Source organism: Phyllopteryx taeniolatus, chromosome 21, assembly GCF_024500385.1.
Source record: "Phyllopteryx taeniolatus isolate TA_2022b chromosome 21, UOR_Ptae_1.2, whole genome shotgun sequence".
In the NCBI taxonomy this organism is placed as follows: domain Eukaryota; kingdom Metazoa; phylum Chordata; class Actinopteri; order Syngnathiformes; family Syngnathidae; genus Phyllopteryx; species Phyllopteryx taeniolatus.
This window is the reverse complement of record NC_084522.1, coordinates 1,481,810-1,509,781: the sequence shown is the minus strand read 5'-3', so window position 1 is coordinate 1,509,781 and position 27,972 is coordinate 1,481,810. Positions and strand designations below refer to the sequence as shown.

The 27,972-nt window shown below is 41.9% G+C and overlaps 1 protein-coding gene and 1 long non-coding RNA gene across 3 annotated transcripts in view; one reads left to right on the top strand and one right to left on the bottom strand.

The window, feature by feature from the left end:
• clasp2 (cytoplasmic linker associated protein 2) overlaps positions 1–27,972 on the bottom strand; it is a 45,452-nt gene that overhangs the window by 14,396 nt on the left and 3,084 nt on the right. Inside the window, 24 exon segments of the mRNA XM_061760353.1 lie at positions 416–460; positions 1,054–1,227; positions 2,709–2,735; positions 4,122–4,148; positions 4,266–4,367; positions 5,688–5,711; positions 6,919–7,083; positions 7,242–7,282; positions 7,674–7,841; positions 7,929–8,006; positions 8,816–8,875; positions 8,948–9,018; positions 9,853–9,988; positions 10,072–10,217; positions 10,754–10,846; positions 10,925–10,998; positions 11,951–12,085; positions 18,499–18,569; positions 21,198–21,295; positions 21,955–22,030; positions 24,241–24,332; positions 24,732–24,790; positions 24,793–24,834; positions 25,566–25,644. Coding sequence (XP_061616337.1) covers positions 416–460; positions 1,054–1,227; positions 2,709–2,735; positions 4,122–4,148; positions 4,266–4,367; positions 5,688–5,711; positions 6,919–7,083; positions 7,242–7,282; positions 7,674–7,841; positions 7,929–8,006; positions 8,816–8,875; positions 8,948–9,018; positions 9,853–9,988; positions 10,072–10,217; positions 10,754–10,846; positions 10,925–10,998; positions 11,951–12,085; positions 18,499–18,569; positions 21,198–21,295; positions 21,955–22,030; positions 24,241–24,332; positions 24,732–24,790; positions 24,793–24,834; positions 25,566–25,644 — 2,083 coding nt within the window.
• LOC133471124 (uncharacterized) lies at positions 22,849–25,635 on the top strand. Of its 2 annotated transcripts, none has more exons than XR_009786125.1 (3): positions 22,849–23,251; positions 24,709–24,905; positions 25,486–25,635. It is a non-coding gene; the product is annotated as an uncharacterized LOC133471124 (long non-coding RNA). The 2 variants fall into 2 exon arrangements; XR_009786124.1 differs by lacking the exon at positions 22,849–23,251 and adding an exon at positions 23,893–24,530.

Below are 27,972 nucleotides of genomic sequence, written 5' to 3'. Positions count from 1 at the left end.
TCGCCTGAAGCGCAAGTGAAATGGATTCATCTGCAGTTTTTCCCAAAATAAAATGATTTGTCATTGATCTGTGCTCACATTGAACACTGTATTCATCCTGCATTTTCCGCCATCGCTACACAAGGACAAAGGAAGTGAGATTAATTGAAAGGGTGGCGGCGAGGACGGAATGCTTGATCGCACCTCAGCTGATGTCCAGCCAATCAGGGTTAATTGCCGGCTTCATCACAAGGATGAACATTAATTGACGTAACGCGAGAAGGCTCGTTTGTTAGTATGGAGACGCAAGGATCGTGCGTCCGTATTGTGATGATAACGTTAGAGAGGGAGTCGGGACGACGAATAGACGGACGGAAGGATCGCAAAGCGTAGAGATTGAGGGGCGAGCTAGCGGCGGTCCGGGGAACAGCCTTACCTCCTCTGCTGGCGCCGTTGTAGATGGAACTAATGTTGGAGGGAGCTGGAGAAGCAGCAAGTGGGAAGACAAAGGAGGACAGACAGGGGAGCAGCAGGGGGTGAAAACACAGAAAGGACATTTTTGGACACATTTGAAATCATGGGAGATAGCCATCTTAGCTCAAAAGGTCCTTCTATGACATGGACCACCGAATCCCTTTAAGCAAAGACAGCACCAATTTGATGTCATGATGAGTTGTGTGTAGAATTTGGAGGGGAAAAAAAGATTTTTCTATTTTTGAATAAGGCTGTAACATAAAAAAATGTGGAATCATTGAAGCGTTGTGAATACTTCCTGGATAAACTGTAAAATCAAACAAATTTATCACAAGTAGACTCAAATTAAGCTGTAGAAATATCAACAAGGATGATCAGAGCTTTTTGGATACGCTGTGAATACGTGATTTCTTAGTGATTTTGAATACATTTGCAATAACCTCCCAAAAACATTTTGTACCTTGTCATTATGGGTTACGTGTAGAATTCTTTAGGAAAAAATGAATTTAATAATTTTGGGGAAAAAAAAGTGGAAAAGGTGAAGCGCAATGAATACTTTCGGGATGCACAAATCCAAAATGCAGGTGTTCCGGCACTCACCAACAGACAAGCGTGTAGGGGAAGAGTCTCTGGAGCACCCCTGGCTACGGGGGATGCGGCTCCGCCTGCGCCCGTCCCCGGCGGCGCCCGGCAACACCCGGTGGGCCGACGAGCTCATGGTGCTGAGCGTGGTGGTGGTCAGCACGCGGCCGGGGGAGCCGCTGCGGCTTCCCGCTTCGGGAAGAGAGGACGTCAGGTCAGACCAGAGAGAGCAAAAATCAACAATATTTATAATAACGTGCCCATCACGTCATGTGTGCAAGCCAACTTTCCATCCGCCTGGAGAACAAACCAATGAGAGCGCTTGCCACAGACACGCACAACATTTATGCTAATGGCACGCAGCTACGCTAAAAACATCAACAAGTGAGATTCCCGGGTGTTAGACAATGGTTGTGCGGACTAGGATACCAAATGTGTACATTTTTCCACAAACAGTTGTTCTTTTACTCAACTGCAGATGGGTGAGACATCGTGCAGGTGGGAGGCCTTTATTTGTACGTATTTTCAGACCAATAACGAACTGGGCCTAATGGAAAACTAGACAGACCTGTATATTTTCTAAGGGAGGATAAAGGAGACATAGAATTAAGGGAGGAGTTTATTTAGTTACCACGGACAAACACAACATTGCGGAGCGAGCAGATCGCAGTCGGTTTTGGTAGGTGTTGATGTTTTTGTTAGCAACAAAGTTCAAATGGGCTCAGCAGCGTGAACGCAAGCAACCATTAACGGAGAAACTTACATTAACTAACAGTTTGAGCAAGTGTTTATTTGAGGGAGGCCTTTATTTGTCTTGGATTCCTTCAACTTATTTGGGTGCCTACGTTGCTGTCTTGGTTGGCAACAGAGTACAAAAATGGGATAGATGGTTACTACCAGTTTGAGCAAAATGTCTATTTGAGGGAGGCGTTTATTTTTCTCAAATGGATTCATAAGGCACCCGACGAATAATTAGGGTATGGTGTCTAGGCTCCTGTTTTAGTTAGCAAAAGCATTCAAATGGGCACCTACGAACTGAGATGCGTAAAGGTACACCCAGTTTGAACGAGGCAACTATTTGAGGGAGGCGTTTATTTTTCCTGAGTGGATTCTCAAGGGACTGGGCAACTAACTGGTACATTGTGTCTTGGCTGCTGTTTTGGTTAGCAACAGACTTCAAATGGGCCCCTAAGAAAGGAATGATTTAGTTACTACTCTATTTGAGGGAGGTTATTTCTTATTTCTCTCAAGTGGATTTTTAAGGCATTCGGCGACTAATTGGGGCATGGTGTCTTGGCTGACATTTTTGTTGGCAACAAAGGTCAAACAGGCCCTTAAGAAATTAGATACAGTTACGGGCAGGTTGAACGAGGCGTTCATTTTTCTCAAGTGGATTTCTGAATAATTTGGACACATCACACACACCAGTGTTTGAGGAAATTTTAGGAGTCTTTTTGGGCTTTTCCGAGCCCGTTTTGCCCCCAGCCTAATTTGTGCAACAAAAGAAGTGCGGTGAAAACCTCAGTGATGACTACGAGCGCCCCAGCATGCATTGGCCAGGGTGTGAGGAGGGGGACAAGGAGCTTGCGGTGCCAGGAAGGAGGGTAGAAAAGCGGGAAAAAAAACAAAAAAAAATTAACTAACAAACAATAAGGAGGCGATAAGACTCTTACCACCGGCGGAGGTAGCAGACTGAGATCCTGAGCCATGGAGGGGGGGCCAGGGAGGGGGGAAGGAACAGCAGATTAAACTAAGGTGAATGATGGGAAGCTTGGAACACAAGATGGGAAAAGCTCTGAAAGCGCCGTGACTGAATGGATGAATTTCATAAGACTAACAATAAGGAGGCCACAAAACGGCGGAGCTCAGTGGGAGGCGGTGCATGTCGGGGACATGGAAGCGAAGCCGGTCCACGCCATGAGGAAAAGACCAAAACATTTGAAAAATATACTCTTGTACATGCATGACTAGCGGACAGCTGAGTTCGTCCGTCCATCTGACTAATGTTTTGGCTAATGTTGCGTTGCTAACATTGCTATGCTAATGTTGCCGAGACAGTTTGGAACCATTTTGTGTTTTCCGCACTGAAGCCCTGAGATGAAACATAGCATGCGTGCGTGCGCGCACACACACACACACACACACACACGTACACACACACGTACAGAGAGTGGAACCTCTGAAGTGGAATGGTCCAAAATAAGGGAGAAACATACATCTCTAAAGATGAGGAAAAACTTTGATCGTCAAAAGACTCTCGATGTTTTGCTTTTTCTTTCTCTCTTTTTGATTAAGAAGGAGCAGCTTCAGTAAGATTCCAGCACCACCACAACCATTGTCACTTGTTTCCTGGTCGCCAGTTACATTGTTTTTACAGCAGTTAACTTTTTAGACAACAATTAAGAATTTTTAAAAAATGATGTAATCACAATCTTTTAAAATTAAAAAGTGGTTTCAATGTTAAAAAAATAAACTTTTTCACCCCAAAAAATGAATTAATAGATATTTTTCCAAATTGTTTATTATTACTGGCCTCCGCAGAGAGACGACAACTTTTTCAAAACTCTGCTGCTCGGTTGTTAACGAGAACCAGGCAGAGCGAGCACATGGGTCCAGTTTTAGCTGCACTACACTGGCTTCCGAATGGACTTCTAGGTCCTGCTCCTTGTGTATAAAGCGCCTCAAGGGCTCGGAACAAATTACAAACTCCCTTTTTAAATATCAGCCTCTAAGAACACTTCAATCATCTGCTGCTGAATTGCTGGAGGTTCCCTTCAGCAGCTAAAGGAAAAAAGGGCAGCCTTTGTTACATCACCTTTTAATTCGCATTAACAATCAGTAACAAAGTTATCAGTATTTATGTTATTTCCTTAAGGGACCTCAGAGGTTCCACTGTATTCACAAAAAAAAAAAAAAAAAAAAAAAAAAAAAAAAAAAAAAGCCCTCATATGCACAAAAAAAACCAAAAAAAAAAACACCCGAATGAGGACAAAAGCGTGTGGCCCAACATTCCCCCTGTGGAACAACACAGATACACACAACACACGCACATTTCGAGATATCTGACGTACACGCGCACGGAATACCTGGTGTGCAATCTGACTCGTCAGAACCTGAAGGCACAAAAACATGGCCACTGCAGTGAGGGTAACCGATAGAAAAACCCCACATAAACAACACACACACAGTCACACAGTAGCGCAAGTAGTGCCATGAAGGAGTCAACGTACGTTGTGACTGGGAAACCATTTTGGTGCGGCTGCGTCCTCTCGAGTCCACCTGGCTGGACACGCTGCTGGCGGCGGTCAAGGGCTGCTTGGTGCGCACGCGGCCTGCGAGGAGGTCACACGCTTTTAAACACACACCTCCAAAAACAACCAGTTTATGGTTAGCATTCGCCAAAAGTTGCACGCGAGAGCAAACGATAACTAATGGTGGGCCAAGTCAAAGCTAAGTGCAAAAGCTCTGGGGGGGTGGGGAATTTAAAGGGGAGTTTGCATTTAGAGAGAGGGAAGAGAGAGAGAGAGAGAGAGAGAAAACAATTTTCTTTTTTTTTTTTTTCTTTTTTTAAATATGTCAAAACAGTCATTTTTAAACAAATAAACAGACAAATATTTTCCTCCGGCGCAGTGGTTTCCATATATCAAATTAGAGGCACAAAATGGGCCGATAAGGGCAGATTTCTTCACAGATTATTTTTAAACATGCACTGCAGTCGAGACTAAATGACAAATGAACAAATATGACTAAAATTGTTTTTTTTTTTTTTTTTTTGAATTGCAAACATTCTTCTGAGTTCTGTGTAAAAGGCAGAGGTAGATTTATTTTGCTGGGTTTTGTATAAAAAGGTGCCGCTGTATTTTTTTTCCCTGGATTTTGCCTCAAATGTGAACCCATTTTTCTGGTTGCTGTGTTCAACTCATTCACTGCCATTGACGGCTGTTGAATTCAAATATCCATGTCAACATGGAGGGGACTGGCAGGGAATGTTAAACTGCAGCGGTGCTGTTTTCCCCCTCTTGGGTTCTGTGTAAAAGGCACTGGTGAAATTTTTTTTCTTGGTTCTGTGTAATAGGCCAATGTTTGTTTGTTTGTTTGTTTTTGCTGGGTTCTATATAAAAGGTGCATGTTTTTGGGTTCTGTGTATAAGACGGTCAGATAAATGACAGATTTGCGCCTTTAGATATCACACCAGAAGCGCTTCTCCGGAGCCAGAATATATCTCAGTAAGGTGAGCGTGCAATCAGGGCTGCAACCAGCAAAAAAATAAACCATCAAATATTGTGTTAATAACGTTTTGGATTATTAAGATTAAAAAATATGCCGTAAATAAAGAATCTCAGCCCTAATTGCACACGTAGAGCCAACAAAAGTTGCCAATGTGAAGCCATTCTTCTAAACCCAAAGCAATGTTTTGCCCATCTGCGTTGCATGATCAGACGCACAAGGAGTAAATATCCAAGCCACCTGATGCTGCATTAACATTAAAAGCAGTCGAATTGAAATACCAATCAACAGAAATGAAGCTTTAAGATTGGGTGAAGGAGAAGAATTAAGGTGCTAGTGTGACTAAACAGACAGCAAGGGGGCGCTGTGTGGCACACAAAAGAGTTAGAGTGGGTGAAGGGAAGAGGAGGAAGAGATGATCTTACCATCCGTTTTATCAGAGGCATCATCTTTACAGGAGCGAGGGAGGAGGATGGGGGGGGGGGAAAAAACCATCAAGGAAAGGAGGAAGAATTGAAAGTAAAAAAAAAAAAAAAGTCAACGCAAGGATAAAAATGGAAAGAATCAAAGCCAAAAAAGAGAAGAGAAAGGAGAAGTGTGTATTAGTAACTTCAGCAGAGATAGTGAAACAGACGTTCAAACATGCACTGAAACACATTGGCTAGGTCCGGAATCACTCCCTGTGGACAATATAGTGCCCTATATACGTTATCGTGAGTTGGCCATTTGTAGTGCTGCTCAAATGTCGAGGTTATCGCTCATATGCTTCCCACAACGCATCTTGAAAAGGAGCGAACAACCGACGGTCCCAAGAAAAGCAATCCCACGATGCATTGCACCGATACAGAAAAAGGCAAAGGGAAAAAATTTAAAAACTACCAAAAAAAACGAGATGGACATGGGAAGCCATCGTATGAAAAACACAAGCGCTTTGTTTGCATTACTATTGTAAAATACAATACGATGTTATTATAATGCATTTAATTTTCAATATTTACTATGGATGGTCGACCAGCATTGTCATAGTTCTTTATAGTGGTTAGCTTAGTTTCACACTTGTGTTATAGTTAAGACTGTTAAAAGAAAAAGCGAATTAAAAAACTCAAAACATTCTTAAATAAAAAGGTTAACTTGATAAAAAAAAAAAAAAAAAATCTTAAATACAATTTTAAAACATCTTAAAAATGTTTAAGCAATACAGTAACTAAACTATTTTTACACATTTTCCCCAATAAAACAATGTATTTTTAAAAAAAAAGACTTTTTAAAATAAATGATATAAAAAGATTTAGATTATTAAACCAAACTGAAAACAGTGTCATTAAAAACAGTAGTTAGCCTATTTTTACACTTGTATGGCAACTAGGACATTTCAATTGATTTCAAAAATGTTAGCGGCTCGTATCAATCACTGACTAGCCAACTGGCAAACAGCGACACGAGTTGTCAGTTGTCAAAAATAGAGCGCATTTTGTCGTATGTAAATCCCTACACATCGCCATTAGGGCGTAAGGAATGAGTGAATGATTCCCAACACAGCCATTGATGACATGCAAAGCACAAGCATCAGGAAATGGAGGACAAAACAGCAAGTCCATGTCGCGTCCCCCGGCTGCTCTCTGATTGGCCGCCGCCATGACTGACAGCCCCCCTTACCCAGTGAGGCGTAGGAGCCGGGGGGCAGGCGGCCGGACCCCTTCGGCGCCGGCGGCGTGTGCCGGCGCTTGGCCACGGCGGCGGCGTTCACGTCCACGTCGCTGCGTGAGCGCTGCAGGGAGGCCGCCGACAACGCCGCCCCGCCGCCTTTTGAACCGGCGGGGACTGGCGAGGTGCGGGGGGGAGGAGTGGGAGGAAGGTCATGACAAAAAACACGTGCAGGAATCACAGTACAAAAATAAACAGATGGGATGTAAACAAGCATGATCATGAATGGGATGATCTGTTCCGTGTGTGCGTGTGTTCCGTGAGCGTGGACTCACCTCGCCCTGGGGGCGCCGACCATTTTGAAGACAGCGGCCGACTGCACAAGCAAGCGATATTATGATTAATATCTACATAGAATATTCATTTCAAATCAGTTTTTACTTCAAATAGGGCATGACGATTAATTTAAGCATTCGTTTTATAAATGATTATTTTAGCGGCTTCTGTAGTTAAAGGTGCGTCTCCACTGATGCGCACCGCTTGCACTAACAATATGTCTGCGAACACTTCTGTCCGTTTGTCTGGTGTTTTTGTATTTTTCCATCAAATGTACTTTTTACCCCAAATGTTTTTTTGTATGGTTTTGATTTCTGATTCTGCTTTTTTAAAACTAGTGCCTCTCTGTTCATTTGGCTAGTATTTTTTCCATCAAATATTTTGTAATATTTGAATTTTTTGTCGAATGGATTTTTTCTAATCAGTCTTACTTGAGGCTCTCCTGCGAGGACGAGGACGAGCGGTCGCTCTGCGGCAGCGAGGCCACGCTGCCCGAGCTCTTCAGGCACGACTGCAGAGTGCGCTGGTACGACGACTCCAGAGAGTTGTACAGCGCGTCCGCCTCCCCTGGGAAGTGGTTCCTCAGGCCCCAGTAAGTCCTGCAGGAAGGGGGTGGACAGAAGAGATGGTGGGCAAAGAAAGTGTTCAGGTTTCCTCAAATGAAAACATTTTGGAGCGCGGCTTACTTGCGGGCTTCAACTCGAGCCTCTGAGTCAGCGTCTCGAATTCCTTTCTTGATGCTCTCCACTAAAACAGCTGTGTGCCTGTGACAGAGGTGTGTGTGTGTATGTGTGTTAATTGAATAAAAGCCACTCACTTAATCAACCAAGGTCAAAATATTACAACTGAACAAAAAAATACAAAAATATTAGAGCCCCAAAAGAATGTTCGACAAAAAAACACAAATACTCGTCCGAAATACACTATACACTATAACACCAAATATTAGAACAAAGAAGTACATTCGAAAAAAAATATTGAAAAAAAACGTTCAAAAAAACTAAATTAGGACAAATTACAGAAACAGAAAAAATTTTGAAAATAAAATATTATCATATAAAATATTAGCTCATCAATAGATAACCATACAAAAAGATAAAACTGTTAAAAATACATATGAAAAGTAAACAAACGTAAAACAAAAAATATTACACTATCATACAAAATATTAGAAAAAAACTAGAACAAATAATTTAAAAAAACTAAATGAGGAAAAATTGCAAACAAAAAACAAGTTTTCTAAAAAATATATTACAATTGAAACCATTTGATGAAAAATAAAAGTGGATAATTAAAAAAAGCTAGAAAATACAGGACACAAAAAGTGAACAAATAAAAAAATAGAACAGTATTATACTACACAAAATTTTAGACAAAAACAAATAGAAAAATAGAAACATTACAAAAATAAGAAAACAAACAGAAAATAGTGCCAATATTACACAAATGAGATTTGTTTTTAATGGAAAAAAGAATTGTGGAAGAGTTACAAAATGGAAGCCCAACATTGACTTCTTGTCGGTAAAATGGCCACCTGTCCTTAACCTTTTGGCCATATGGAGCCCATGCTCACCTCTCGAGAGAATGCGTTTGCCACTCTTGCAGCAGGAGGTCCAAGAAGTCATAACAACGCCTGAAGAAGACATATTTGAATAATTATGTATTTATTATATAGTTTTAAAAGTGCATAATGACGTTGTCTCACCGTCGAACAGCCACAGACTTGGATGTGCAGTTACTGGTTATCAAGGGGATTAGTCGCGGGACGTGAGTGTGCTGAAAGAAAGAAACACAACGTAGCCCGCTGGACGTCACCAATCAAATTTTATAAATCTATGTGATGTAGCCTACATAGAATGTGGAGTATTTTAGTTCTATTTTTAATATTATGTTAAATATTTTGCATTCTTTTAAAATATTGTTTTTGAAATATGAGTATTTCTCATCTGTTTTTTTTCTAATATTGGTGTATTTTATAATATTGATATTTGTGTATTTACAAGAATGTTTATTTTTTTCATCTGATTTTTTTTAACATTTGGCATCATGTATGTTTTTTGTCGTAGTATTTCTCCAATATTTGTATTTCTTTGTAATCGTTTTATCATCTATTGTTGTAGTTAATTCTTATATTTTTGTATATTTTCCAGTATTTGTTTCATCTTATATTTTAGTAGTAATATGTTTGTGTGCTTATGAATATCCTAGCTTTTAATATTTATGTTTTAATAATATGTGTATTTTGTATAATAATGAATATTGTAATGATTTGATTTATTGTGATAATACTGATAACTGTTATCACATTGTGGACCATAATCCTGAAAAGTAAAAATATTTGTAAAGTCTGTGCAGTGGTGCCTTGATTTACTTAATCTGTTCCAGCACCCCAAAACAATTTCAACAATTAATATTATTTATAAGTATCCCATAGAGTGCAGGATTGTAAATAAATAAATAAATAGATTGTTTTCTTTTAAATGTGCCAAGCTTCGGCTCGTATCTCGAAAAGCTATTAGTTATATTGTTATTATTATTACTGTATTAGTAAAAAAAAAATAAAAAAATAAAAAGTTCATCCCAACGACAAGAATGCAATCTTTATTTTACCTTTATGATGATGCGAATGGCTGACACGCCGGAGGTGGCCATTACTTTGGCACAGTTGGGGATGAGGTTGAAGAGGACGGGCACGATGGCTTCGGCGCCGTGGTCGAATTTGTTGCCCAGCACGGACGAAAGATGGCTGTATGTAAAGTTCATGTAAAGTTAATACTAAACTCTACTCTACAAAAATGGGGTTGAACATATCCGTTGAGTGACACCCACGCCACGGTGATGCAGGCCTCTCGGACCACTTGGGATCGCAGGTCCTTGGCGGAGAGCTTGAAGGCTCCGTCCAGGAGGCGGAGGTGCTGGTAGAAGCAGTCGTAGGAGGTGGCGCCGGCCACCAGCAGGGAGCGGATCTTCTTCATCTGGGGACAGAAAATCACACTTTCACAAACTACCATCATGTGAAGGAAGTTACATTCCCTGATAAAGAGACACCATTTCAATAAATACAAAAAAATGTTTTAATACACTGAACAAAAATACAAACACAACTTTTGTTTTTGCTCCCATTTCCACGAGCTGAACTCAAGATCTCGCTAAATATTTCTCTCAAATATGGTTCACAAAACTGTTAGTGAGCACTTCTCCTTTGACGGAATAATCCAACCACCTCACGTGTGTGTGGCACATCAAGATGCTGATTAGATAGCGTGATCACTGCACGTGTGTGACTTTAGGCCTTTTCACACCGTCAAATCCGACTTTGCGGTTTTTCACCTTTCGCGGGGGGGTTCTGGTCCCCGTTAACCGCGAAAAACGAGGGATCACTGTACCGGCCGATTAGATCTGTCGGGCACTACAGCACATAATACACAACGAACGTGTTCGTCAAAGGAGAGCTGTGTGTTGCAAAGTGCACTTTGAAAGGGACAAAGATATAGCGGCGGGGATTACTTACAGCGCTGGCCCGCTGGTCCCAGTCGTGCTTATCGTCGGAGCAGATCTCCCGGATCTTGTTGAGGTTGTCCTCCAGATCCCTGCTGGAGTAGATCTGGAAGAAAAATATATTTCTATTAAACTCGCCGAGCGAGGACAAAGAATAGCATCTTGTCAAAAGACGTCAATATACTTGGACAGCAGGAACATCTGTGAAGGCTTTGACAAAGTCATCCTCGTCCACAGCCCCGGTGCTTTCCTTGAACCCTGCAATGTTACAATGTATTAGCAACGTAGCATTTTAGCGCTTTGATAAACTCATTAGAAATACAACAGAGCAAAATCTACTTGCACATTTACAGGTTGCTATCTCGCTCTATATTAGCCAACCAGTTGCTAGCATGTTAACATTTGATCCATCTCATTAAATCTGCCGTTGTCTGTACTCCGGTTACTATCTGATACTAGAGATTAGCATACCAAACGCTAGCATGTTAGCATTTGATCGACTCTAATATAAAATAGTACCCACCCACCGATGAGGCAAGGTTTAAAATCCTTATCAATTGGCTTCATCACTTTTGCTACTCAAGTTGATATCTTGCTATATGTTAGCATAACATATCCTGCTAGCGTGTGAGGATAAAACGGTCCGTGGTGGAAAAATGGGTGGGGGCCACTGGGCTACATAGCACAACTGCAATTCAAATTTTGAATCAACGTACAATTAGTGTTGGTCCACTCATGAAAACAGTTGCCGAACCCCAAGACTGTGCTTTATTTCGGTCGGATTAGGCCGCATCACTCGGTGTGCGGCAGCCTTTGAAATTCTATAAATTCTCTCATTATATTGACGCTACAATTGCGTTTATATTCAGTTTAAAACATACAATATTTAGCATTCTGGTGGTTGTAAAGGACACAAAAATAATTGGACCACTTTCTGGCACCTTCTTGAAGTGTTGTAAGAAACAGGTGGCGCTACAAGCACATTTTCGGTTCAAACCGTGGTGCAGTGAACTGAACTGTTCTGCTTTAATGAAAAATTGATACGGGAACACCACTTGCTGAGAATCAATACATTGAACACTCAAGAGCATCTTGAGCAGGAAGGGTATCGCAAGCTCGCAAAAGGAAGAAGGCTGCAAAAGTTTATCCAAGGCAATGCGGTGGATGGTGATCATAAAAGTATCATATTTCTAAGAAGCAGCATGTCAACCTAGCTTTCCACTGGCGGCGTTGAGCCGGCGGGCCGCCCCCGACTCAGCGGTCTTCTTAGGGACTTTGGGGACTTTGAAGCCCGAGGATGACGAGCGGTTCCCATCCACGCTGTCGTCGTCGTCGAAACTACGATCTGCGGAGAGGAGGGAAAGTGCTTAGCGCGTCATTCACACTGGGGGGGGGGGGGGGGGGGGGCAGTGTAACAGTCATTAAGACAGAAACAATGAAGAGTTCCACAAGTATTCTAAGTGACTGAGTAAACTGTGGTAATTTTAGTTGTTTCCCACAGAGAATAAGGAATATATGCTGTGGTTATTGTTTTTCTAAATGTGTTGATGCACCATTTGTGTTCAAATACCCGTTGCTTAAAGGGTTACAACACCGCAACAGCGATGCTAACCATTAGCCCGTCTATGGCATTTTGGAGAAAAACCTCCACGAAATTACCAACTCAATAATGAAGACCCCAATGATCGTGGGGTCATTTTGACAGCAACACAAGTGAAAGCATAACTCTGACAATGGCAGATATTAGTCCAGCTAGGAGGCTAGCGCCAACAAAAGTGACACATTGCAAGACAATATGACGGCGATGGAGGGACGCCGGAAGCGGACAAACACACCAAAGTCACCAGCTGACCTGCACACATCACACATCACAACCACACAAAAGGGCCAATCAGTCATGCAAACAACGCCCAGGTCCGCCTCCCCACTCACAGTCGCAGATGCGCTGACAGATCAGTCGCCTCATGCTGGAGGAGGGCGTGCCGGCGGAGGCGTGCGGCCCCTCTTGTGCCGGACCCTCGCCTCACAAAAAACGTGAGGTGAACGACGACATGGCCACCAAAAAATAGCATCCCTCCGCCCCTGCCAGTGCCGGCATTTTCTTTCACTCTTCTTCCAGAGCTCTCCCGGTCCCCTCCCTTTGCTCTCTGCCAGCATTTCGACAGCCAATCGGATGAGAGGTGACATCATGCTGTTGCAGCCAGTGTGGAGGCAGCACACACCAACACACGCAGGGAATTTGAACAGGTTTCTGTCAGTCCCTGGCTAAGCTAACCTCATCAACGTTGACAACACACCCTGTCTGCACGCACAATTTTCGGCACGTTTGTGAAATAACAAATGACAAAGAGTGACAGGGCGATAAAAACATCACTTTCATAATTCGCATGCGTGAAAATGCATTTGGGTTGTTGGCTGTGTACAATTTCTAATGTACAGAAGGTGCACTTTAGAATACAATGACTGTCCTTGCCGATTTCTTTAATTACTATAACTTGTAACTTTAGGTAAATTTCATGGGTCGTGTATGACTGAAAATTCTATTTCTATTGTTCATAAAGTGCACATTACAAATACATACACGGTTACAACTGCCTTTTAAAATCATTATCATTATTATTATTATTTTTTGGGGTCTTGCATGCATGAACATTCATTCTCATTTTATAATGTGCAAAAAGTGCACTTTAGCAATACACAAGTGGTTGCTCTTTGTTCATTTTAACACAATCACTGTAGTCATAATTTTAAGTACATTTTGTGTTGTCTTTAATTCATTTTGCACATTTGAGATACAATTAAAATGGTTGCATATTCTATTTTTTATCACTATAAATGAAAGCGAGAGAGGAGATGAGGGGGTGGCTGGCAAAGATGAGCACAGACGAGGCAATAAGCGCACACACACACACACACACACGCAAACACACACACACACACACTGTTGCCATGGTGACATGTGTTGGCCAGTTTCTTGCCACTAGAGGCAAAAAAACAAAACAAAAAAACAAAGCGACAGTGTAACATTCTAATCATGTGTTATTAGAGAACCGCAAACAACCCGCACAATATGAGGACCGAGATGTACATGAGTAGCGTTGCCATAGTAACACCGGACTGACATTTTAGGAGATGAGCTGGTGAAAAATTAGGAGGGAAACGACAACCAGTTCTGTTCAGGTACGGCTTATGGGACAAGTTGGGGAGGGGCTGTATTTCAAGTTTAACATCCCAGTTCGGTTGCCACTGGAGCCCGTATGGGAACAAAATGCAAATCTTAATTAGATTAAAACAAAAACTACAGCCACACGGCCGAACTATAAAACATAAAACAAAAAGAATTTCACATTGCACACAGCAGCTTTGTCTGAAGTTTGCTTCGCTTAATGCCAACACACACTGCAAATCCTACTGACGGGCTAACGAATAGCATTGGTGTCACGGTATTATAATCCTTTAACTCAAACGGGACAGTGACATGTAGACAAATAATAATAGTCACAGGCATATGTTCTTTACCCTCTGCGAAAAACGACAACGAGAATACTAGTGGAGCTTACTGAGTCAGTTGTAAAACTCTTCTTCGTGTGTCTCTGTCTGTATTACACTGCCCCCAGGTGGCCAAGGCACACACACCAGAAGGAGCAGCACAATGTCCACTAAATTGTTGCAAAAACGGAGACAAAACTGTTTGTTTACATCGCATCCAATTATGCCATTACGCTATAATCTTACAAAGTACAACTTCGTTTTTTTTTGCGAGCCTGGAAGAGATGAATGGCACTTCCATTCAATTCAAAGGGGAAAGATGATCAGCGGTACGAGTGTGGTCACGGGATTATTAAAGGTCGCACCACGGTATGTCGGTCCGTCTGTGTGCTGTACTGAAAGAATTGTGATCCGAATATATGTCGCGTTACACCCCATGATGAATTCAGATGAACTCGGATTCAACTCATTCAGTGATGAAAGAATACACGTAAACTAAAAAGCAGTCGCCACCACATGGATCCTTTGTTCCGAAAGACACAAATTGGGCACGTCACAATCACCACAGCAAGCGAAGATAGCAGGGAAGACATTGCCTTCTCGCTCACAAAGTCCCATCAAAATGTGACTAAAAACACAGGCCTGCATTCATATAGACAGACAGTCCGTCAGTCAGACAGACAGGCAGACAGGTATAATTTGAGATCCCAAGTGAGGGCGAGGGGGAATAAAGCATAATATTCAGGGCACAGCTTTCCCCTGGCTACCCGCCGAGCGCTGGAAACGGGGTCACGGTTCCCTTTGGCAGAGCTGCCGAGGCACTGGAGCAGAATGAGTTTGTCTGCAAATGTGCGTGTGCAAGTCCAGTAAGTGTTGTGTGAGTGTGTCAGTCACTGTCAACACCAAAAGTATGAAAGCGATGAAAGCTGCTAGTTGTGCTTGGTTTGAAAGTCTACAAATGTCTTTGGCTTGTACGCCGTGCATCATTTCAGACAGGACGAAGGAGAAAAAGCACAACCGTAACGTTTACCGCACAACAAAAACTGAGCCCCTGAGAACGAAAACCTCCATTTTTGTCATTTGGGGGATTTGTATCGCAGTGATTGACCCACTTGGCCCAGTGTTGCACTGAATAGATGAAAAGTGCTGAGACTGCAACCCAAACCTTGATGGTGACCGTTTGGAGTTAGACCACTCTAAATCTCAGTCACTCAATTTTAAACAGAACTTTAATCATTAAATACAGTCAAACACTAAAAAAAAAAAAAAAAAAAAAAAAACACAAGCAACAAAGCTAACGACGCTCATTCTCCAGCTAATAGCAGGAATAACAAATGTAATAAGAGTGGATTCTATTCTGAGAAAAAAAACAAGTTTCCAGAATGTATTCTAAAGCGTTAAAAGTTGCCAAATTTACACACAGAGATCCTGCAAAATAAAGTTGTCACAGAACATCATTTGTCTTTTACACAGAACCCAGAGAAGGCGAAATACTGCAGCTTTCACAACATGACACAATCTGCCACTGATTGTTTTCATGATGACAAAAGACTGATCAGGTAAACAAATAGCCCAAAATGAGGTTTTTATCCATTGTCAGTCTTTTTTAAACGGCTTGAGATTGAATTTAACTTCACACTCATCCAGCTGTCATCCAGCCTCTGCTAAGCGTCTGACCCCAACTTCCACGAACATGTATGTGACCCTACCGATTCCCTCTTAACGGCTGGAAGCAGGTCAGGTGATTTTTGTCACCACCACAGAGGATTTCACCAAAATATGGCACCAGTGCGAAGCTTTCGTGAGCTTTCATGGAGTTTAAGCTGATTTGACCGCAAAAGCGTACGGTGACCATGTTTTGTCCAGGTGCCAGCGACAACGCAGCCGAACGGGATTAAACAACACATACGTACTGCCGCCATCTTTCCCAAACGCCATGGCAAGCGCTTGCTCGAATCTTCCCGTCTCCTGTGTCCTCTTCAGCCTCGCTGCGTGTCCGTCATGATGAACGGAAGCGAGGAGGCGACGACCCGACGACTGACTGACTAAATCTTCTTCTTTTCCTTAATCCGCCCTCCTTCCAGCTGCCTTGGAGCACTAAAGAGGTGGAGTACTGCTTTCTCTCTTCAGGTTTCTTGGGCCCAACTCAATAAACTTGCATCACCTCCAACTATATTTTTGGAGGAGCTGTTCAAATGTTGCCGCCATGCTCCGCCCACACGCAATGATGAAAACTCAACATTTTTGTAATTCAGCATTATCCATCAGTCTCGTGCACGCGGTTTCAATTTGGTAGTAAGCGGACAAAATTTCGAGGACAAGTTCTGTTTCCAAGGAACCCTGGAAATGGACCCAAAAAAGTTAAAATGGCCACTCCGAAACAAAAAGGAGGACCTTCTGTGTCTTTCCGGGTATGTCGTCCTATGACTTTTTTGTAGGTCTACTTGTGATAGACATGCCAACCAAATTTCATGTTGCCAAGTTAAACTGGCTTCAGGGGCTGGTTTTTCAACTAACTCTTCTTTGAAGGACCTCTGGTAATGGCCAAAATGACCCCAAAATGGCAGACTTCCTGTGTCTCTTTAGGTATGGCTTCTTTTGACTTCTTTTGTAGGTCTGCTTATGATAGACATGCCTACCAAATTTCATGTTGCCAAGTTGAACTGCCTTAGGGGGCTGAAATCTTCACTGAAGGATACTTGATAAAAGATCGAGTATGGTTTCTTGAGACTTATTTTGTGGTTCAACTCAATTTTTACAACGATAAGCAAATGTGTGACTTTCCGACAATCCGCAAAGCCCTCAAAACGGCAATTCAAGCAATTGCCTTGGCGGAGGCAACTAAAGTGAGGATTTCTTGCCAAGAGAAGCACATGACTGTCATATGAACGCCAACTAGCACGTGCTATCACCAAAGCCTCTATCTAAGGTGTACAGTACAGTACGAACCGGAGATGGACTGTTGTACTCTAATGATGCCAACACACATGCTCGTTAATACCCGAGCCAATGTGCATGCATGCAGCTGCCCGAGTTAACAGTAAACGCGCTCTGCCTGCCCGTTTCTCCTCCCGATCGTCCAACCTCGCTTGCCACCGGAGACGGACGGCATCTTCAAAAACAGCCTCTACGAGTAAACAAGCTGACGGTTGTGCTATACGGTGACACGCCGGCCTAAAGATACACGACGGTGTCCGGCTAATAGCGGGAATAACATGAATGCAATACGAGCGGGTTATATTCGGCATAGACAGCAAAAAAACAACAAAAACAGAACAACAAATATAAAGGAGAATTACGTTTGAACTACACAGAAACACATTTTTGTCCCGTGTTGGCATATAGTCAATGTCCAAGCAAAAGCATGAAGCTTTTCATTTTTAGCAGAAAAATAACAAAATAATAAAATAGAAGTAAATGAATAAAACAAAAACAATACGTGGAAACAATATTTGGAAATTTGTTGTTTTCTGGGCAAAAAAAAAAAAAAGATAAAAAATAATTATATTGATTGATTGATTGATTGTAAAATGAGAAACTCGCAACGCTGACAAATACATGCAAATACATTTAACCCCACCTAAATAACAGTAACATTTGGAGATGCAATTTTTGGGGTCAGAAAAAAATTGTTTCTTTGCATTTTGGATTAAACAAATAAATGGATACATTTTACAGATAAAGAATTCTAAAAAATATAAACATATAAATAAAACCAAAGAAACTGACAACCTTTAGAGAAGGCTTCCCTAAGAAACGAACCCCCCCCAAAAATCTTTGTATTACAGATAAAAAAATATAAATAAAATATGAATATTAAAATAATTAAAAACGCATTACATATAGATATACATGCTTTTTTTTTTTTTTAGGCCAGTGACGATAATACAAGTACCATTAATAACCACACAAAATGTGTCCATATTTGACAACTATACAAACCTAGTCATAAAATACCTCAATTAACTGTCATACAGTGCATATATTTTTGTCTGATACAGCATGACAACATGGATTCTATTTATACCTGGACAAAGAAAAGCTCACACACAGTCCACTGTATTGCTGCACACACACGCACTCGCTAAACCATTAATCCTGTTAGGTCCTATTACATGGCAACCAAGTGACACAATCACAAGAGCACACGGTCAAGCCAAACACACACACGCGCGCGCACATAATTGCCAATGAGCAAGATTTTCTTGACATGACCCAACAAGATGGTGGGCGTCGTCCACAGTAAAGTAAACAAGACGAGACACTGACCGTGACTGGGGCTGAGAGCCATGTTGCCCGAATTCAGAGCCTCATCAAAGCGAGCGAAAATGGTCTGCAACCTGGAGAAACAAGAAAACAAATGTCAATCAATCACTAAGAGCGAACGTATTTGTTATTATTGGTTGTGAAACGTGTTGGCCACCGCACGTGAGCATCTCGCCGGGTGGGTGTGTCGACACAACAACAACACAAGATGGACGCCGGCTTGCACATGTATGACAAGAATAGAAGCACAACACGCCCCGGGAATAACGTGCTTTGCTCACCGCTTGTATAAAATGGGTTCCCCCTCCTTTCATTTGCATATTAAATTCACAAAGAGAGGACGAGCGCCTAGTTCCGCGCGTCGTATTCCCCCAGATGGGCTCCGAGCCGGTGACACGCTCCGTTCTTCAGCTCTTTGTATCCAACATGGTGCAGAGGGGAGGGCAAAGCGTGCGCGCAACAAAGCACCACCTACTGTTCTACATACGGACTGGATGTGTCAATCACACGCGAGGAGGAGAAAACACACACGTACACAGTCAAGCCAAGATGGGTGTGTGTGTGATAAGAAGACCCAGATCTGGTTACCCTTTACATAACCTCCCTCCATATACACGCACACACACACACACACACACACACATTTTGTGGTCAGAGGGGGAGGGGCTGGAGCCATGTCTGTCTCTCCTTCTCACCCCATTTGCCTTCTTCATGTTTTCCTCATCACTAATCCACATTTTGAAGTACGCAAGGCAGCCTAATTTTGCTAAAAGTCCTTGATGTAAGTGGGGAAAAATCTGACAATACTTTTGTTTTTATTTTTTTGTTTACTTAACCAAACCACATTCACTTTGTCTTACAAACGTCAGCTAGCTAAATGCTAACACACGAGGTAAAACACCATAGAAGGGCTAACAAAACTAGACTAAACTTTAAAGTCAGTGCACTGCTGTAGTGCTACTTTTTCCTTATTCAAAGCATGCAACAAAATGTCCTTTTTTTTTTTTTTTTTTACCTCGAAAACTGAAATGAAAGTGCAAGCATTGGATAATGATGTGGGCTTGTGTGTGCATGCGTGTCTTGAAATGTCTTTTCTGTTAGCCACATCTGTCTCACCTGCTTACCACATTTGCCTCATCACAGATCCGCCGTTTCATGTGCGCACAAGGCAGCCTAATAGTGCTAAACGTCCATGCTTTAAGCATCTTACCGTACATTCCCATCTGGTTTCACCTTTATGCCCTCTTTTGTTGTCACCTCCCTACATTGTCTACTGCAGTGTCCTCGTTCTTTGCCTTACCTGATGCAAACTCTGATAAGTTCATACGCAATACGGTCAGCGGTACTCCAGCTCTGCATACCAGCGAGAGGCCCCAGACCAATTACACAAAATACCGTCAGTCTTATCGGGGGGGAAAAATAAAAAATAAAAAAACAGTAACAAAGCATGTCATAAAGCTCAAGTGAATGTAGGTTTTTGTTTCTGTAGACAAGTCGTGCACTTCCTTCCAGACATCTGTGCGTTGTGGAGACTGGAGACTTGCCGTGCACGACACATGACACGCGGTCGGCATTCGCAGACGGAACACTCACTGGTAGCAGTCAGCAGATAACGGCCCTTTGCAGACAGGGATGACGAGGTGGGATTTAATAATAACACTCAACACGCAACAAGGGATGAAGCGGTTTACCCGTTGGGATTACCCATTCAAATGTTAACTATCAGCACTCATGTATTTAGCGTTTTTATTTAGCGTGCTGCAACAGGAATAAAAGAAAGAAATAAGACGCAAACGAGGAAGGCCCAGATGATGGCGATAGTTTTGTTTTTATTCTTTTGCGTTTTTCTTTGTCATCTTTTCTGATGTTTTTGTATTTTTTTGTCTAACATTTGTATTTCCTCCATGTATTTCTTTGTACTTCTTGAAATATTGTATTTTTCACGTAATGTATATTATTTTTAAAATATTGCTGCATCTTTGTCTATTTGTATATTTCTTCATTAAATACTTGTTTAATTCTGGTGTATCTTTTATCAAATATTTCTTTTTTGTTGAATATTTTTGTATTCCTTTTTTTTTTTTAATTAAAATATTGCTATATATTTGTGTAGTATTGTTTTTCCTAATATGTGCATATTATTCTGTTTAATTTTTAATAAGTTGTATTCCTTTTCTAATATTTTAAGATTTTAATTTTGTAATCTTTTCAGAATTGGAGTACTTTTTCCTAATATTCCTTTATAATATTTTTGTCTAATACTTGATTTCTACCTAATAATTATGTATTTTACACCTAATACATTGCAGCAGTATTTATTCTAATATTTTTGCAGTACAGTACTACAAAACAAAATCTCACATTTGTGTATTTTTCATATGGTATATTTGCATTTTGCCCAACATTTTTGTTTTCTTTAAATACTAGGGTTATTCTGGTCACTACATAATGTCGATATGAAATGTTCCTAGCGTTCCGTCTCTCCCGAAGGACGCGTGACTTTGCCCCCCCCCCCCCCCCTCCCCCACTCCCCCATTCCTCCAACCCGAGCAGCGCCAGTCAGCATTGTGCTCGGGATAAAAAGCGCCTCTGTGAAGGGCAGAGTGGTGCATGGCGTGGCCTGGGACTGACCGGACGGTTCGTGCTTGTGTGTGTGTTTGCGCGTGCGTGCGTGCGTGCGTGTGTACGCGAAAACAACTGACCGTGCAGCAGGCAGACCTCTCTTTGCCAAGTCGGCTCGTACCCTCTCGCCGACGTGGCGGTAAACATCCACTATTGTTGTGATGGAGGCCTCTCGTACCTGCGTGCCACATCAGTTCAAAGTGGTCAAGCATTTACAAACACTCAGACATACTTTGTTGCTAACCAAATCACCATCTACAGAGGAACAAAACTCCCTTGGCCAAAATTTACAATTCAATTTCAAATGTTTTCTTTGCATTTTGGATCAAATAAAAAAAAAAAAAAAGGCAAAATTAAAAAGCAAATTGGATGTTAAAAAAACCACAAATGCTGACAGCAGAGCACTCACCTGCAATTACAGGCATTAAGGGCATTACCTTAATAAGGCTTTCTTCCATGTTAATTTCAATCTTTTTCTTACTGTTTACTTTTTCACCTTTTCAGTCCTCCACCATGAACTGCACTTGTGAAGAAAACAGAAAAGTATAAACCCTGCAGGGCCCTTTAACTTTTTATTGCACTCCTGTGATTGGATGGCGGGATGCTGTTTCAAAAGGGCAAATGAGGGGTGGGCGTTCAGGATGCTGATTGGTGGGGACAGAGCACGGGTGGATAATCACCGGGTAGACGACAGAACAGGCAGATCAGCTTCTGCCTGAAACTACTTCTTAGCAACCCCCCCCCCCCACACACACACACACACACACACACCAAAAGTGCACATCTCCTGGCTAATACCAGTAATAATGGCTGACGCTGCACCAACGTCGCTCTTACCTGCGGGTTCTGGTCTGCCGTCAGAGTGCACAGATGAGGAACGATCTTGCTCAGGCTCAATGTTTGAGCGCCATACCTGTGTAACGCACAACAGCGGTGTTACAAATAAACCCAAAAACGCCATAAAACACCACATCGAAGTGTTACAACTTTTAAACTGATCTGTATATTTTCTGCCTCCCCTGGCGGTGTATGGAGTGGTACAGCACCTAAATTGCAAAGCTAGACAACGTCGGGAATGGATTGGTGGAGCGAGAACCGTCACTTTCACGAGGAAATGAAAACGTAACTTTTACCCCAATTTCGATGAATCTGCCCTTACAATCCCAGTAAAGGCTGCTTTCTCTATTCTTCTCTGTTCTATTTTTAAGCCACACATTACCTTCGGCATCAAGACAGGGATGGCACACGCCTTTAAATTAAGCCTATTTAATCATGCAAAAAAAATTAAATTGTTTATATATATATATATATAAATACACACACGCTGTATATAAAGATATTGATCATTGTTTATATATTTGTAATTCTTTCTAATGTTTGCAATTTCTTCTAATAATTGCGACTTTTTCATCATTTTTTTCTGAATATTTTTCTGAGTTTTGTCCAATATTTCTTTCTGATACTTTTTTTAATTTCTATAGTTCTCATTTCATATATACATATGTAGCAATTACGTTCAACATGACACTATTAACCATTTTCAGTCCAAAAGTGTGTCGTGTAAACCTGTCGACTGATTCCCCGCTCAGGCACTGACTCGACAGCTAGCACGACGGCGCAAACCCTTAGCAAAAAAGGCGCCAGCGTTGGTACCGACACTCTTCCATCCGTGAGGTGACACAGTTAGTGCGAAACATCTGCAAAGGGTTTGTTCTGCGTGTTAAAAGTCAACATTTAGTGCCAAGAAGGCGTTATCGCTAATGATCCAGCCGTGGCTCGTTTGTGTCATTCCGCCAAGCCACCGCACGATGGCTGGGGAGGCGCAACTCGAGTAACACACGATCATGTGGCAGTTCTTAACACAACAATGCCAGTAAGAGAGAGAGACCGAAAAAAAGCTCGTTAAATCGTGAGAATATGCTGTCTCGGCATGTTTCTTTCCCCCTTTACTTTACTCAGATGGAACTAGTGGGAGCCTCTGTGGTCTACAAATGGGGGAGGGGGTACTGATGTTATGTTTGGCAATTCAGGCCAGAAGATCATGTGAGGACTTCAGTGCGAGTTAATGGAGAGCAGACTTTCGAAGGCACAATGAACAGAGAGAAGAGGAATCTAGAAGAACGGCGGCAAACTTGTGTGTGATTTATTTATTTAGTTTTTAAATGGGGAGAGGGGCTATTGCATTTGGAGTTGAGGGGTAAGAAAAGAAACTTCAAATGGCCATGCGAAATAATTTCTTTCACTAACAAAACAATGAATGATTCAGATTTTAAACTCTAATATTTATAATTATTTGAATTGTAATTAATTAAATTATTTGATCAAATAAACGTTTGTCCTTCCAGCGTCTGTGTATGTAAAATTTAATAATGAATCATCAATTAATTAATGAAGAAATAGAAGTGTAAAATTGTTCATTTAGTAACATTTGTGGTACAGAAAATGGATGGATGGATATTTTAAATCAACAATACATGAATCAAACAAAGATTTAATGATTTAAATGAATAATAACAGAAAAAAACCAACTAAATTACTACATACATCTAGTTCAGTGCTTGGTCCCCAACCTTTTTGCGGCCACGGACCGGTTCATGGTAGTACTGTACATGTCATTTTACAGATACTTTTTAATTGTTTACAATAAATTGATTAACCAATTATTTATTGAGATAATGAGTTAAATGTAAGTAGTGACTAAACACTCATACAAATTAATAAAAAAAAATCAATCTATATATACAAAATTGGTTATTTTGCTAACGTTGTCTTTTTTTACAATAGATAAACTAAGCCATTATTAAATAAGATAAATGAATTTAAAAATAAAACAATAAAAAAAAATGGCTAAAAGAAATTCAGCAAACATTACAGGACTCTTGATAATGTAAATGGTCGGTGGTCCGGATAAAAGGAAGGAGTGGGCCCATTGTTGCCCGCGGGTCATACTTTGCCCACCCTTGGTGTAGAGCTGACGGTGATGCAGTCAAATTGAGAAACACTAAGAGGATTAATCCCAGCGAGTGAAGCTACTAACCACGGAACAATAGAAATGGCGACAAGTAGTGCATCTGGTCATTCTTCCCAAGAAGCGATCGAAAAGTAAACTACTTGGGTACTTACGAGCTGAGCGTGGCGCTGAGGCAGAGGCAGAGTCCTTCTCGGCTGCGGAAGTTCTTGTGTTTGAAGCCGCGCAGCAGCCTTTCCCAAACGTACTGGAGAGACGGGGAGAGCAAATGAGCAGAGGGATGAGCAAAGGGAAAAGATTCCGGCGGGACACTGAGAAGATTACGAGCGCAATCGTGCGCGAGTGGGACGGCGACGCGGATGGCCGAGAGACGAAAACCGCTGCGGCGTTACCGCTGAAGCCAAAAGGGGGCACTAGAGCTCTCATCTAGGATGATGACAGTGATGTACAGTTTTTCCAATTTTACATTTTTGTAATTCATAAAATAAATCTGTGTGTTTTATTAATGTTTATATCATTATTTATTATATTTTGATATTATTGTTATTATGATGATTTAGAGTGTCCGCAGATGAGTCAAGTATTAAATGCCGTCGTCATTGAGAGTGTTTGGCTTCGTGTAGGTGCTTGTCGAGTGAAGTTTTACCGTGGGCGAGGCCGCCTGCTCCATGCAGCGAAGGATGAGCGCTTGGCTGTTCTCCCGACCTGGTCCTTGGCGTCCCCCAGCCGGTCCACCAGCGCTGGCAGGACTACGCAAACGCACACATAGGACAAAAACAATGAGGAGTGCCCTCAAGTGGACATCTCACTAATGACAGTGGTGAGTCAGTAGGCGGTAGTAGGGAGACGACGTCATCCCTGCTTCTCCTGTCCATGTGCTTGCATAACAGTGCGTTGTCATGGCAACAAAGGCAAATAATGAAGGGTTTAAGGTGGGGGGGGGGTGCTTGTTGTGTTGCATCAGGCGCACTCTCAACTTGTTTAATCGCTCCTTTTTCAGACGACGTCGGTAAAAGAGAGCACAACAAACGTTTGTCGTTTTTAAGATCAATACAATGCACTTAGTTGCACTGGATGATGTCAGCCTTCTCTCAGCATGCCAAGCCCGTGTTTGGGAGCGGTTGCGGGGAGACGAGTATTAAATGCCGCCGGGGGGGGGGTCACAAATCAAACCGGACGAGAGGAGCTTTCCAGAAAAGAGAAAATACAGCAAGCGTTTGTGACAAGCGTCGGTGTGGCCGACACTTTGACGTTCGTGTAACATTAGCGTACTCTTTAAAATACTCTTTAAAAAGAAGTTGACAGCGTCTAAATACTTTTGTCCGTCAAGTTGACCGCTGTTACTAATTTGTTTCTTTTGTGGCTGTCGACTCCCTGTTGTTGTTTCCTCTTCTCATCAGCTCGACGGACTCACACAGCCAGTAGCGATGGTCTTTTGTGAACAAACTCGTTTTTGACGCGGATGGAGCGGCTCGCTCACCTGTAACCAGGTACCCTCGGAAGGACTCGCCCAGGCGCTCCACAAAGGCGGCACAGATGTCGATGCCCAACAGCGCCACCTGCAAAAAAACTTATGCTTTTGAAAATTCAAAACCATTCATTTTTTAAATTCATACAATTTGATTTTTTTTAAATAAATGGCATAAGAAATAATAATGACTTTTTTTTTTTTATCCATCCCTAGTAAGGCCTGTTTTACCTGTATACCTAAGGCAAATATTTTTTTCAAAGTCAAATTGTACTTTTTTAAAAAAAATGATTGCTGAAACGAAAAATAGTTTTTGTTTCCTATTTACCACGAGTAATGCCTGATTTATTAGTAGACAAACAAAATGTACTTTTTTAAAGAAATACTAGAATAAATGATTTCAGGACGGGGGCCGTGGGGTGGGGATTTGCGAGGTCTACTTTCCCATTTGGCGCGGCGGTGGCGACTTTTTCCACCGGCACACTTTTGTGATGGGGATCCCATCCGTACACGGAATGGAATGCTTGTCTTGGCATCACGCGAGCCAGCTTGCCTATAAAAACGCCAGAGAGTGGCGGCCTTTGCTTATTTTAGTCAAAAGTCCAATAGAAGCAGGTAAGCGGGGTGACCCCCGCCAAGGCCTCAGCCGCGAGGAATCTGGCCGTGTTGACGAAGCCTACGGTGCAAATAAGCACAGCATCTGTAGTGCTTTTAAAAAAGGGAATGCTGGGAATCAAAAGCTCCTTTTGTGAGGGGGAACGTACGTCGGCTTAGCGTGCTAATTGGTGCGCAGGGCTTAAGTCGTTCGGGGGGCTTACGGGGGTCCACGCAGAAAGTCCAGCGAGCCCATTTTTGTTTTAATCGTCCAAATGTTTGCCAACTTATGTAATCTGAGTCAGTCGTGATGTAAAACAACAACAGCTGCTAGCGAAAACCAACAATAATACCATTAGCATATTAGCATTATTAGTGCGATACTGAGATTAGCAACCCTGTGTGTAATGTAGACAACTGTAAAGGAATGTGCTAGCATGGAAATACTAAGTCAAGTATGAACTCTTTTTCTTTGGCTTTTTCTTGACACAACACTTATTTCAAAAGAAAAACAGGCGTGTTAGGAAAAGAAGTACTCGTTATCAAAGTTAAGACTATGCCCATAAAGGCACACGCACAATATTTCATCACAGGTACGATCGAGTTGTTCCGCAATTGACAGGGCCCCGGTAGGTTCCTCAAAAACTAAAATAGTTGAATTCAGCGAATGCTGAACCACCGTAATATCATAGCATCTTATTTGCTGCTATGGTTCATCATCAACTCTACACGTAGTACGTTTGTATTTGTTACACTGCCCCCTGGTGGCACAGGTGTGCACACCAGACTCAGCAGCACAACGCCCATTGAATAATCGTGATACACAAGCAGTGTCATTCTTTACATTCGATGTTATTACTGTAAGTAAAATACTGAAGAGTTTTTTTTTTTTTATCCACACTAAACAAAAAAGTTTTTGGGGTGCTTTTTTTGGGCGCTGGAACAGAAGAATGGTATTTCATTCATCTCAACGGGGAAACATGATTTGCGATACCAGTGTTTTGTGTTACGAGCATGGCCACAGAACAAATTAAACTTGTAAGTCAAAGGTTAACTCTTGCCTTTTGTCTGGCTTCCATTCCATTACTTGGATTATTTCCTTTGGGAATTTCTGTGTTCTCCTTAGTAGGTTTGTTTGCATGCTGACAGCGCGAGTTTGGACACCGGGGTGACGTGACATCACAAAATGGACGCACCACGAGTCCAAATATCTGCTCCTATTGGCCGTCACGCCATCTTGACAGCCAGAGGTGCCAGTCGCCTCGGCCTCATCCTCCATTTAACGCCCACCTCGTCCTTGACACTTTGCTTTCTTTTCATCGCCTTTGCGTTTTTACCCGAGTCTCCAGTTACTGTGCAGCGTCGGTTCTGAGCTTTAAGCCATTTCCAACAGCTGGAGATGAGAATGACGGATTATGTATTCCCACCGAAAGCTGTACGACACGATTTTTCCGCTGTGTTTGACACTGGAACGCATCAACACTTTGTGGAACAGAAACACAAATTCTCATTTTGAACTGTGCAGAGTTTTCATTTCCTCAAATGTCTTCTTCCGTTTCCTGACTCGCAGCCAAACAGCCAAAAAACACTCACTCCAAGCACTGTCGGTAGTACCAAATGTGATTTCCATTGGTCAACTTGAACACAATCCAATTTGTCTCCATTGGAAATGATGTAAAAGTCAGATTCATTTGTCCGTTGCAGTCAAAAACCTTGTTTTAACCAACATTTGAACATTCCTAACTTTCACACTAATGAAAAACAGCATCTGTGGTCCAAAGTATGATTTCCATTAGTCATGTTGAACACAGGAAATTGAATTCAA